The sequence below is a fragment of the Urocampus carinirostris genome, chromosome 2 (genome assembly GCF_059441175.1).
Source record: "Urocampus carinirostris isolate Australia breed hairy pipefish chromosome 2, RoL_Ucar_1.0, whole genome shotgun sequence".
Classification (NCBI taxonomy): Eukaryota; Metazoa; Chordata; class Actinopteri; order Syngnathiformes; family Syngnathidae; genus Urocampus; species Urocampus carinirostris.
The window spans coordinates 66,972,988-66,987,254 of record NC_142350.1 but is presented as its reverse complement, the minus strand read 5'-3'; the positions used below and the strand labels follow the sequence as shown (position 1 = coordinate 66,987,254).

The following is a 14,267-nucleotide window of genomic DNA, read 5'->3' as shown; positions in this document are numbered from 1 at the left end:
CTTTATCTTCTTTGTTCTCCTTTATCCTCACTGTAAAATGTGAAACTGGAGTGCCAGGTCCAATTTCGTTGTCACAATATGTTGAACCCATTCTATTCTATTCTAGTCCGATTCAAGGCCATCGTACCAAACCCTGAGCCTTTCCCAATAAACAGTGTTGGTTAGGGTTACTTTAACTGGATTACTTTCAATGACTTTTGGATGACTCCAATACCAAATATGCTAATAAAAGACTAAATAAACTCAATATGAATAAAATGATGACTCACAACACGTGGTAAGCTTTCTCTCCTGGCTTTGATCTCTATAAGGGGAATTAGCATTTTAGCACAATATGCACATCCGGCAAAACTGACATAGAATGCGACAGAAACAAAATGGAAATCAATCCAAACAGCTTGCCGACATCATTTTTGCCGTTCCATGTATTCCGTTACTCCCCAAGCCTGCACAAAATTTTGTAATTTAATTCATATTTAGTTTCTTTTGTCTTTTACTAGCATATTTGGTATTGGAGTAATCCAAAAGTCATTGAAAGTAATCCAGTTAAAGTAACTCTACCCAACCCTGTTAATACCACAAATGATTGGACTTTGCTGCCTCTGCTGGCTTCACACGCTGCAGAAGAAGAGGGGGAGGAGAGAGAGAAAAAGAGAGAGCGAGAGAGGAAGAAGGAGAGAGCAGCCGTCAAGAGCGCACGCACAGTCTGCAGTCAGCATCCACCGAAGCAACATATCTTCGATTTCTCCCCCAAATTTTGACGTTTTCTTCATCCCAAACGGATATAAGCCGCGAAGTCCAAACCGCGTGATGCGCTTGCGCTCCAGCTACGAAACCTCCGCGCTCCTTCCCTGAGGACGTCCTTCTTTTCGATTTTTGGAGGATTAAAAGTTCTAAACCAGGATGTCGTCCGGACGCCGGTTCACCTGCCGTATCCCGACTGCGTTTTATCTTCTATTTCTTCTCCAGGCGACCGACGCGCTCATCACAGGTGAGCTCCTGGTTTTTTGGGTCTTCCTTCCGTGCGTAAAAGCGCAGCGCGCGGGGGGTTTCGGGGGGTTCGTTTGAGGAGTATTGCAGGGCCGATTCCGTTTTGGGAGACGAGAAGACGAAGAAGGTTGTAATTAGACGTCTTTTTGACTACAATTTGCGCACGTGCGAGCGTTGCTGCCACGCAACCGCAGCCACGCGACTAAAAGGCGCAGAATCGGGATTTGGTTTGTTGGAGGGTTTTTATTTAGGCGCAGCTAAAAAAAAACAACGACATTGGGAATTTAAAAAAGGAAACAATGAGTTAATGTTATTGTGTTTTTCTCATCTCATCTCATCTCATTATCCGTACCGCTTATCCTCATTAGGGTCGCGGGAGGGGCTGGAGCCTATCCCAGCCATCTCTGGGCAGTGGGCAGGGGACACCCTGAACTGGTTGCCAGCCAATCACAGGGTGGCGAGCAAAAATCCAAGGAAGCAGACGTATTAAAGTTGCAAGTTTTTTACATGAACAAAAATAAGAAGAATAAATATTTCAAGATTAAAAACTAGTGGCTCATTAAATATATTCAAATCGTAAAAATTCAATCCTCTCGTTGTCTTCGTTCTATAGGATATCTTTGTACTTTTTATGCAGCTTACATGGAAAATGGTTTATAATATATAATGTATAATTGTTATAATGTTGAAGCCAATCTAGGAAAAGTCCTAAAATTGAACGTTAAAAATAATAATATAATTGTAATTAAGGTTTTTTTTCCCGTGTTTTTAACAACACATTAGTGGGTCATTTTGAGGATTACTTTATCACAATAAAAAAAAGTAAATATAAACAAATCTTCGATTTTTCCAATGTTGGATCCGATCTAGGAAAAGTCCTAAAATTTAAAGCTAAAATTGTGTAATTTAGGATTTTTTCCCCGGGTTTTTAAAAACACATTAGTGGGTCATTTTGACCCGAGGACAAATGGATTAATTTATCAAAATGAATAAAATTTAAATATAAACAATACTTCAATTTTTTAATGTAGGATCGAATCTAGGAAAAGTCCTAAAATTTAAGGCTAAAAATAGTATAATTTAGGGTTTTTTCCCCTGTGTTTTTAACAACACGTTAGAGGGTCATTTTGACCCAAGGACAAGAGGATTAATTTATCAAAATAAATAAAATTTAAATATAGACATAACTTCGATTTTTTTAATGTTGGATCCAATCTAGGAAAGTCCTAAAATTTAAAGCTAAAAATAGCATAATTTAGGGTTTTTTTCCCCTGTGTTTTTAACAACACCTTAGTGGGTCATTTTGACCCGAGGACAAGAGGATTACTTTATCACAACAAAAAAATGTAAATATAAACAAATCTTCGATTTTTCTAATATTGGATCCAATCTAAGAAGATTCATAAAATTTAGGGCTAAAAATAGTATAATTTAGGGTTTTTTTTCCCCCCGTGTTTTTAAAAACACATTAGTGGGTCATTTTGACCCGAGGACAAATGGATTAATTTATCAAAATGAATAAAATTTAAATATAAACAATACTTCAATTTTTTAATGTAGGATCGAATCTAGGAAAAGTCCTAAAATTTAAAGCTAAAAATAGCATAATTTAGGGTTTTTTCCCGTGATTTGAACAACACGTTAGTGGGTCATTTTGACCCGAGGACAAGAGGATTAATCTATCAAAATAAATAAAATTTAAATATAGAAAATAACTTCAATTTTTCTAATGTAGGATTGAATCTAGAAAAAGTACTAAAATTTAAAGCTAAAATTGTGTAATTTAGGAATTTTTCCCCAGGTTTTTAACAACACGTTAGTGGGTCATTTTGACCCAAAGACAAGAGGATTACTTTATCAAAATGAATACAATTTAAATATAAACAATACTTCAATTTTTTAATGTAGGATCGAATCTAGGAAAAGTCCTAAAATTTAAAGCTAAAAATAGCATAATTTAGGGTTTTTTCCCCGGGTTTTTAAAAACACGTTAGTGGGTCATTTTGACCCGAGGACAAGAGGATTAATTTATCAAAATAAATAAAATTTAAATATAGACATAACTTCGATTTTTTTAATGTAGGATCGAATCTAGGAAAAGTCCTAAAATTTAAAGCTAAAAATAGAATAATTTAGGATTTTTTTTCCTCGTTTTTAAAAACTCACAAGCGGGTTATTTTGACCCTGAGAATGACTGTCAGGACCAGAACAGAGACAGGACCCACTTGCGTTACGTTTCTCTCAGTATTATTGGGAAGAAAGGAAAGGATTGCATCCACGATCCGGTGATCGCTGGTCGTGGGAAGCATGTCGCTCTGAACACGGAAGTGCCACGATGGTGGTGTCGGGAACGGAAAAAACGGGTCAGTAACCGGGACAGGAGAGCAAAAAACGCGGTCGGGATCAGCAACGATTCGAAAGCCAGGAGAGGAGAGTAGACGTGGTCAGGATCAAAAAACAGGTCGAAGACGGGAGCAAAAACAGGTTGGAGTCAGGGTCGAAAAAGCTTGCCTAGAGTACACTGGGTTTTGCAGACGGACTGACAACAGGTGACAGATAGACGTGGGTTTAAATAGTGACAGGGAGCCAATCAGAGTCCGAGACATAAGCACAATAAAAATACATAATTAACACAAAAAACTGCAATATAGTGAATAGTACTCAATGTAAAAGTTTCAAATAAATAACCACAAATACTTCTCATTTAAATATACCAAGAAATCTAGAGCAAGTAATATATTCAAGTTTAAAAATAAACTTTTTCTATTTGGATGTATTTATATTCTTATTAAAAAGTTCTGAAACAATACGTATTTGTGTTATATAAAAGGTAACAAGTTAAAAGATTAGACTGGATCATTTCATCACTCTGGATAATATTTAATATATATATATATATATATATATATATATAAGTATTCACAGGTACCCTTAAAGAGGTGTTTTGTATTATTTAGCGCCTCCTAGTGTTAAAAACTCATTCAAAAGAAAAGCAGAACATATTGATATCAAATACAAGCAGAAATACATAAACTGTCACATAAAAATTTCACTTTTTAAAATACTCATTGTCAGAGACCAGAAACGGAGACAGGACCCACTTGCGTTCATTTTTCGGGTTCAGAAAAGGGGTCGTAGCCTGGAATCAAACAGGAATCGGGACAGGAGAAAGTCAGGGTCGAAAAAGGCTTGCCTAGCAGGAGCTGAGGTTTGCAGACGGACTGACAACGGGTGACGGGAAGAAAGGGGGTTTAAAAAGAGATAAGCAGCCAATCAGCGTCCGAGGCATTTGGTGCCAAAGGAGCAGACTCATGGGTCGAGAAATTTTGATATATTTTACATAACATTAGGGAGCTGCATAAATGTCTGCCATCTTGCTAGTACGGGTACCCGTAAACATCAAAAAGACTGGGCAAAAAATGAGAAAAAGAATGTGCGATTTGGTCACTTTGACTCTCTATAGGTTGTATTTAACTTTGTGGTTTGTAGCACTCATTTTCTGTTGCAATACGCAATGCAGCTACATATAGTGGTCAGTCATTACACACTGTCCCTTTAAATAAGAAAGCATATTTAGCTTTCCACATAAATGTATATTTCCAACACATTTAATGCCATTGACGGCTATAGACGTCTCTGGCATTTACTCAAGCACGTTAGTGAATGAGTACAAAAATATTTTATTTGCTAGCTCATGTTTGAGTTTTGTGTTTCAAAATCGGAGTTTATATTTTCTCTGATACATGGTGTTCGTTGCAGAGGATAAAGACTATACAGTGTTTTTGATCACATTGTGAATGCAATTTGTGTCACAGTTGCCATGGCGCCCAATTGGCCCCGCCTGTGGGCGCCAGCTGCAGCTTGTTGACAGATTGGCTCCCTGTCAGTATTTTAACTCTTTCTTGTCAGTCCCTTTTTTGTCGGTCCGTCTGCAAATCTATGTATTTACTCGGCAAGCCCCTTTTCGCCTGTCCCGTGTTTTTGCTCCTGTTTTTCTCCCGCTACGATCTGTTTTAAGTTAGACCACGTCTGCTCTCCCGTGTTGAATTACAACCTGTTTTGATCCTGATTACGTCTGCTCTCCCGTCCTGGCTTACGACCTTTTTTGTCCCCGACCAAATCCACTCTCCTCTCCTGGTTTTCGACTTTTTTTCCGTTCTCGCCGCCATCGCTCGCCACGGAGGTCCCACTTCCGCGTCTGAGCAACCTACTCCCCACGACCAGCGATCTCCAGATCGTGTGTACGCTCCTTTCCCTTCTTCCCAATAAAACCGAGAGTAACGTTACGCGAGTGGGTCCTGTCTCCGTTCTGGTCCTGACAGTTTGGACCTAAAGCTAATGACGGCTAAGGACATCACTGGCACTGAAAATATACACTTGTTTGCTAATTTTGCAAACATGAAACCCCAAGCGACAGAAAACAATTTTAAAGGGACAGTGTGTAATATTTAGCGCCTGCTAGTGGTCCAAAAAACTTTCATCCAGTATTAAAACATTGATTTGAATACCTGACAAAAAACCATGAACTATCATTGCAATATTCATTTTCACCAGACAACATAAATGCCATCTAGTGGGCAAATTTTACACAATGGTGTCACGACCAGTACACAGGGTGGACCCAATCGCGTAACGTTTTCTCACAATTTTATTGGAAGAAAGAGGAAGGGCAGCGCCCACGATCCGATGCTCACCGGGACTGGGAGAGTAAGGCGTGGCCGGGGTCGGAAACGAGTTGTAAGCCAGGACGGGAGAGTAGACGTAATCGGGGACAGAAAAAGGTCTAAAGCCGGAGCGGGAGAGCAGACGTGGTCAAGATCAAAACAGGTCGGAGACAGACGGGAGGAAAAACAGGACAGGTGGGAGTCAGGGTTGAAAAATTGCTTGCCCTGTATACACAGAGGTTCGCAGACGGACTGACAACAGGGGTCGGACGGGACTGGGTTCAAATAGTGACAGGGAGCCAATCAGAACCTGCGGCGGTTTGCGTCAAATGAGCGGGCACAGGAAATCTGTAATCATGACAAATGGGGCTTTAATGTTTTAGTTTTATCAACCATAGGCACAAAACAGGACTAGGGCTGCAATTAACTATTATTTTCATGATGGATGAATAAGTTGTTGTTTACTTTTTTTCATTTTTTTTCCTCTTTACTACTGCAGCACTTTCTGTTCCCTTTAAAAATGCTCACTTTGATAGTCAAACAATACAAAGTTGAAAATATCATGCCATTTTTTTAAATTATTCAATGTTCAATTAAAAAAAAAGATTAAAAAAATATATAAGGTAACTTTATTATAAAAACTGTCTGTGCACTCTCTGCGGGGCCGAAGAGTGACAGACCAGGAACGGAGACGGGGCCCAATGAGGAAAGGGCTTGCACCCACGATCTAGTGATCATCGGTCACGGGTAGCAGATAGCAGGAACGCGGAAGTGGCACGTCCGTGTCGAGCGAAGGCAAAGTCAAGAGCGAGGAAAAACAGGTCCATGGCCGGGACGGAGGAGCAAAAACATAAACGGGTCCAGAAAAGAGGTCGGCAACGGGAATCAGACGGAAAACAGGGCAGGAAAGAGTCAGGAGTCACAAAAGCTTGCCTAGCGTGTAGCGTAGGTTCCCAGACGATCTGACGAATGTTGACAGGAAGGCGGGGGTTTACAAAGAGTACAACAGCCAATCAGGGTCCACGGCAACGGAGCAGACTCGGGTGCCCCGCATCAGTCATCATGACACAAAGTGCAGTGTTCTGGTTTGCCCGCGTCCCTGCGTCCTAGACGCATTTTTTTGATGGGGATGTTTGGAAAAAATAAAGATTTTTTTTTGTATTTGATGAAAATAAGACCAATTTGTTGAATCGTCTCATACGTGTTCAAAGAAATGCAGGAATCAAATGACGTAAGAGGGAGTTCTTTTTTATTGATACACAATTTCAACAAGAAACTCCCTCTTACGTCATTTGATTCCTGCATTTCTTTGAACACGTATGAGACGATTCAACAAATTGGTCTTATCTTCATCAATTATTGATACACAATTTCAACAAGAAACTCAGCGAATCTCAGATATGCGTGGGTCTTTATAGTTTCAACATAGCACGTGTACCCGGTTTGGCCCCGTCCCTTTTCACGCTACACCCTTTCACATGTACATGCCCAGGGTTCCGTCCTTATTTGGAAGTGTTTTTAAGTTTATGCCAGTTTATGTCACCTTGCCCTTTGCCGTTATCTGTTGTCCTCCCTTAAGGAGGATTGTTTATACTATTTCGTCCGCCGAGACCTTCCCGAGATGTAAGCAACATTTCTCCCAACTGTAAGCAAGTCTTTCTACATTTCTTTCTAAATGTATGCAAATCTATTCTACAAATGCAAGTTTATTTTCTACAACATGTTTTGTAAGGGAAATTACGACAGTTTGTAAGGGGATGGAGCCCACTAAATTTTGGGGACCCTTAGATCTCTGTTGGGACCCCTAGAGTCCCCGGGACCCATCACTTTTCACAGCTCAAATGAACACTGAAAGTGGTTCTATAACGGAATAGATTTAATATACATAGTGGCTCATAAATCTAGCGACGCAACAAATGGATGATCTAATTCCTTGTTTTTAATAATCGATTGTCATTGATTTCATCGATGAGTTGTTGTCGCCCTAAACACGACAAATCCCAGGGTGAATTTCTTGCTTTTATGAGACCAACGCCGTCATTTTCTTTGCTCTTTCTTTCGTCTCGCTGCTTAACTGAAAATGTCAAATAGAAATGGTGATTTTCTCATTATCGGGGAACAAGTTGGCAAGGTGGCAGCACGGCAGCGCAGTGGTTAGTGCGTGTGCGGCACAGTTCTAAGGTCTTGGGAACCTCCTGTGCGGGTTCAAATCCAGCTACCGGACTTACTGTGCGGAATTTGCATGTTCTCCCCGTGCTTGCGTGGGTTTTCTCCGGACATTCCGGTTTCCTCCCACATTCCAAAGACATGCATTTCAGGTGGATTGGCCGGTCCAAATTGTCCCTAGGTGTGTCTGTCCCGGTGTGCCCTGCGATTGGCTGGCCACCAGTTGAGGGTGTCCCCTGCCCACTGCCCGATGATTGCTGGGATGGGCTCCAGCACCCCCGCGACCCTACTGAGAATAAGTGGAACGATTTCTCGAGTCATTTTTTTTCGTGCAAATTTATCCGAATGTATCCAAGTAGAAGGCAGAGGCACAGACCAGTTTTTTTTTTTTTTTTTTTTTTTTTTTTGCCAGTTGGCCTTCATCTTCATGGTCCCCATCGTGTGATTATAGCGAAGGGATGAAAGCGTTTGATGCAGAACATGTCCCGCGTCTTTGGGCTCAGCTGGAAACGTTAAATCAGACAGGAAAAAAAATGTTTGGGTTTTTTTTCCCCCCGTTTTTTTTCTTTTTTTTATTCTAAACATGATGTCGCGGTTCCTGGCGGGTTCTCCTTCGAGCAAAGATGGAAATGAGGCCAAAGAGGCACCAGATGGGTTCTGTGGGCGGAGCATCATAGGGGGCGTGGCCAATGGGCGGTCCTACTGGGGATGATTCATTGGCATTCGTACCTGCCGACAGGGTTGGGTAGGGTTACTTTAACTGGATTACTTTCAATGACTTTTGGATTACTCCAATACCAAATATGCTAATCAAAGACAAAAGAAACTAAATATGAATCAAATGACTCCGTTTTGTGCAGGCTTGGGGAGTAACGGAATACATGGAATGGCAAAAATGATGTTGGCAAGCTGTTTGCATTTATTTTCATTTTGTTTCTGTCGCATTTTATGTTCGTTTTGCCGGAGATCAAAGAGATCAAAGCCAGGAGGGAAAGCTTACCACGTGTTGTGAGTCATCATTTGATTCATATTTAGTTTCTTTTGTTTTTTATTAGCATATTTGGTATTGGAGTCATCCAAAAGTCATTGAAAGTAATCCAGTTAAAGTAACCCTACCCAACCCTGGTCATTGGGAAGCGATTTACGTTGGGGGGGATTCCCAGACCAAGGGAATCACTTTGTATCCTGAAACGCCTTTGTAACGTGAGGCAATAGTTTCCCGTTCAGGTACTTCGTAACCTGAAACCTTTGTATGGTGAGCAGGGTTGGGTAGGGTTACTTTAACTGGATTACTTTCAATGACTTTTGGATGACTCCAATACCAAATATGTTAATAAAAGACAAAAGAAAATAAATATGAATAAAATGACTCCATTTTTGCAGGCTTGAGGAGTAACGGAATACATGGAACGGCAAAAAGGATGTTGGCAAGCTGTTTGGATTTATTTCCATTTTGTTTCTGTCGCATTTTATGTTCGTTTTGCCGAAGATCAAAGAGATCAAAGCCAGGAGAGAAAGCTTACCACGTGTTGTGAGTCATCTTTTTTTTCATATTTAGTTTCTTGAAAATAGGATATCATTTTATTCATGATTTTCAAGGTATTGGATCGAGACTGTATTCGCGGATAAGGAAAAATCAATTTTTTGATTTAATGCTGCACAAAAATGTTTGACCACCCTTGCTGTAAAAAATGAGTCCAAAAGTGAAAAACTGTGAATTGTATCTTTTAGCCAAAAAGTTGTTCTACATATTCTGGGACATCGTTCCTCGGAGCGCCATCCCTTTGCTGACATCTATAATCTAATCTCTAATCTGTTTATTTGCGGCCCGAAATGTTTATTTTTATCCACGGCGTGAAGGGCGCGTTTGTTTTGCCGACCTTTACGTTTGACGGTCATGTGCAGAATCACTACTTTGAAAATCGAGTGAGTTTTGTAAATTGTATTTGTGATTTCATTTTTGAACTGGTTGTCGTACTTTTACAAAAAAAAATTGAGGCTTCAATGGGCCATCTTAGAAAAAACATGAATACGTTTTCTTTTGATTTAAAATAAATTGTCTTTATTGTCATTTTCATAGTGATGTCATGAACCGGAACAGGACCCAAACACGTGACGTTTCCTTTTATTTTACGGCAAATGGGGAGTCAGGCACGTCAGGCAGCAGTCTGGCTTCAAATGATAGGAAACCAGAAGCCGACGAGATCTATACCAATTGCCCGAGTAGATATCGGACAGGACGGGACAGACAGGATTGATAATGATACAGGATATCGAAATAAAACAGGAAAAAATTGCTGGTAAAGAAAACTGGATATTATAATAATAAACAGGACAAAAATAGACGGGAACGATACTGGACAGGAAACGCAGGCAGGAAACCGGAGTCCAAACCCACGTCTTGCAGGGCAGAGGTTCATTGACGGACTGACAAAGGGTGAGTGTGAGATCTGAGCTTAAATAGAAGGGAAGCCAATCTGTCAACGAGCCGCAGCTGGCGCCACACGGGCGGGGCCAATTGGGCGCCATGGCAACCGTGACATTGTCCCCAGTTTCCCTTCCTGCATAATCCAGTCCACGATAAATTGAACAGGTCTACATTATCTGAGGTATCGGATTTTAAACATATAAAAAAATCAATTAGTCAATTACATTTTCCTCCTAGCCCCACTTTAGGTCAATTAACGTTGAAACCAAAAATGTCGAAAGATAAATCTTACATTAATAAATCCACTATTGATAAAGCAATTAGTTAAAAACCCATTTACTTAAAGGGACACTGTGTAATAACCTACCACTAGATGTCACTATGTCATGTTTGGTGGTCATGTCACAAAAAGTGACCAAACCTCGACATTTTCTTCCCATTTATTTGCTGAGCTTTTCACAAGGTTTTGGGTTTGTGTAGCAGCAAGATGGCGGACAATCATAGTAGCTTCTTTTAGGTGAGGCTTATATCATATCAAATATATACATTTTTCAAAATTCACGTTTATATTATGGGCAGCACGGCGGGGCAGGTTAGCGCATGTGCGGCACAGATCATGTCATGGGAACCTCCTGCGTGGGTTCAAATCCAGCTCCAGACTTCCTGTGCGGAGTTTGTATGTTCTCCCCGTGCTTGCGTGGGTTTCCTCCGGGCACTCCGGTTTCCTCCCTTATTCCAAAAACATGCATTTCAGGTGGATCGGCCGGTCCAAATTGTCCCTAGGTGTGAATGAGCGAATGAGTTGTCTGTCCCCGTGTGCCCTGCGATTGGCTGGCAACCAGTTCAGGGTGTCCCCTGCGCACTGCCGGATGATTGCTGGGATGGGCTCCAACACCCCCGCGACCCTACTGAGGATAAGCGGTGCAGCTAATGAGATGAGACGTTTATATTATATGCTCATTCTGTTTTTAATATTGGACACCTGCACAGGAAATATCATAGGATGCCAGTTCATTATCTCGACTTTTTACATCATTGTCACTATCGGCCAATAATGGAGCTGTTCTTTGATTGCCACACCATTTTGGGCGGATCTGCTTTTTATAACCTTGGAGATTTAAAGAAAAGATAGTACTCAGGGAAGGGCTTTTAGAACGGTTGGAATTTCTTATTGAAGTTTTGGGTCCTCTCCTGTTCTCCTTGCAAAGTTCGGAATCCATTGATGAGCTCTTATTTTGAGTGTTTAGTAAACTATAAACTCATGTGTAGTTTTTGTGTTTTTGCATGCTTTTCAAATCAATATATTTTTTTAATAAACAAGTTTGTTTTTTGAGGTGCTCAATAATGCACAATGTACCTTTAAATCAGGGGTGTCCAAATTTTAAAGAAATCGCTGAAAATGTTTCTAACAGTCTTTAATGAATTCAAGGATTGCTGTGCTTGGCGATCGGCGTCATGATCTCTTAGCTCACCTTTGTAGCAGTTTCATTTGACTCGTGGGATCCTGTGAAAAAAAGTACTGCTTTGTTGTTAAAGCAGCTTCCAATTGCTTCACCTTTTCACAGTGTTTGTTTCCAGTTGGCTTGTCATAGTCAGCATGTTTCCTCTGGCAGTTTCTCCTGGCATATTAGGCAAACGCAGGTTCAGATTTAGAGGAAAAATTACTCCAGTTTTGCCTTGTCCTGGAAGCGGCGGCCCTCACAGTCAACTTTCCTTTTTTATTTATAGTCTCAATGTTGGAAAATAGGGTTGGCTAAAATTCTCACAGAAAGCCAAGGACAAGATAGATAGATAGATAGATAGATAGATAGATAGATAGATAGATAGATAGATAGATAGATAGATAGATAGATAGATAGATAGATAGATAGATAGATAGATAGATAGATAGATAGATAGATAGATAGATAGATAGATAGATAGATAGATAGATGGCTGGGTAGATAGATAGATAGATAGATAGATAGATAGATAGATAGATGGCTGGGTAGATAGATAGATAGATAGATAGATAGATAGATAGATAGATAGATAGATAGATAGATAGATAGATAGATAGATAGATAGATAGATAGATAGATAGATAGATAGATAGATAGATAGATAGATAGATAGATAGATAGATAGATAGATAGATAGATAGATAGATAGATAGATAGATAGATAGATAGATAGATAGATGGCTGGATAGATAGATAGATAGATAGATAGATAGATAGATAGATAGATAGATAGATAGATAGATAGATAGATAGATAGATAGATAGATAGATAGATAGATAGATAGATAGATAGATAGATAGATAGATAGATAGATAGATAGATAGATGGCTGGGTAGATAGATAGATAGATAGATAGATAGATAGATAGATAGATAGATAGATAGATAGATAGATAGATAGATAGATAGATAGATAGATAGATAGATAGATTAGATGGATAGATAGATACTTTATTCATCCCCGTAGGGAAATTCACACTTCCAGCAGTATCAATTGAAAAATAAAAAAATATAGATATAGAATACAAAAATACCCAAGATAACATTTTGCTATAGAGTATTTAAATAGTGTTACGGAAAATACACACTGTAGTAAGAATAAGATCATATGCAAATGTAGGGGTGGGGTTTAATGTGGGCTTTTGCTCCCCCGGGTGGGGTTAAAGAGCCTCATGGCATGAGTAGGAAATGATCTCGATTTGAACAACTCACTGAAGGTTATTGTTTTTTGCTTTTTTGTTTATGCAATTGTATTTTTGGGGAAGTCTATTTTTCAAAAGTGAGATACAAATGTTGTTTTCACCTCTCTAATTCAAAATATTTTGATTTTTATTCGCAAAATGCGCCTTTTCTCTTCTTGAATTGCAATTGTCGGTGTCCCTAATGAAGTGTCCCCTGAGGTGGCACGTTAGATAAACATGTTAGCAAAGAGTCTCCACGGGAAAGTTTGAGCTTGTTAGCGGAGACAGCACAAAACAATGAGTGAGTTATTTAGTCAAAGCGGGGACGTGTCCCCGGAGACGGGTGTCTCCGTCACCCCTCCCTCGACTTCTTCAGGGCCCCCTCCCTCAGCCATGCCAGTTTAATTAGGCCCGAAGGTCATAAAGTTTAACAGTGGCGGCGGAGTTTTTTTCCTCCGCCCCCCCCGAACGCAGACGACCCGGCGCTAGGAAGCTTCCGAGGGGTTCCCTCGGCCGCCCCCCCCTCGTCTTTAATTAAACGTGATGTCATCCAACATGGCGGAGGTCGGGAAGCGGTTTCGCAGGTCGCGGTCGGAAGTTTTCTCGGTCCTGCCCGAGCGGTTTTGCTCCCGAGTCCACGTGCGCCCGTAAAGTCTGGTGTTTCCTGCGCTCCTGCCTCAGGTTTCGTTTGCCACCGTGACTTTTAAGACCCTTAAGACCAATGTTCCCTGTAATTTTCCTTACGGGTCTGAGCGTTCACACAAAGTCGGTGAGCAACGCTTGAAACAACAGTGAGCAACCATAATCCCAAGTGTGGCAACTAAATCATTATCAAACATGTCCAAAACTTGACATCACCTTACATTTTGCTGAGTTTCCGGCAATGCAAAATTATTTTTCTCTTTTGAATGAATTGACTCATGTACGATGGCCGACAAACGTCATTTGTTCTTACAATTCTTTCACAAGATATGCATTTCTTTTTATTTCCTGATATATTTTGTCGCATAATGTTAACATTTTTGGGGGCTTATTGAGTCGGTTGTAAGATACAGAACTGTACTTAATCACATTTTTTAGTGGAAGTACAATGTTGGCAACAAGATTCACTTGATATCATTGGAAATTATTTGAATGCAACACAAACCTTTTCCCGTGTTTTTTTCTACATTTTTTTTTTAATTCCTTTAAAAAAAATGTCATAATGTTTATTTTTTCTGAGCTGTTACTTTTTTCTTTTGGGGGCGGCAGTAGCTCAGGAGGTAGAGAGCTCGTCTTGGGATCAAGGGATCCCAGTTCGAATCCCGGCTCGTCCGTGTTACATGTCGAAGTGTCC

General features: G+C 40.2%; 1 protein-coding gene across 1 annotated transcript in view; it reads left to right on the top strand.

Moving 5' to 3' along the window:
- Nucleotides 1-742: 742 nt before the first annotated feature.
- Nucleotides 743-14,267, top strand: part of bmper (BMP binding endothelial regulator) — a 66,710-nt gene continuing 53,185 nt past the window's right edge. The window contains exon 1 of the mRNA XM_088328146.1: nucleotides 743-991. Within this exon, the coding sequence (XP_088184272.1) occupies nucleotides 904-991 (88 nt within the window). The 5' untranslated portion in view covers nucleotides 743-903. The remainder of the gene's footprint in view (nucleotides 992-14,267) is intronic.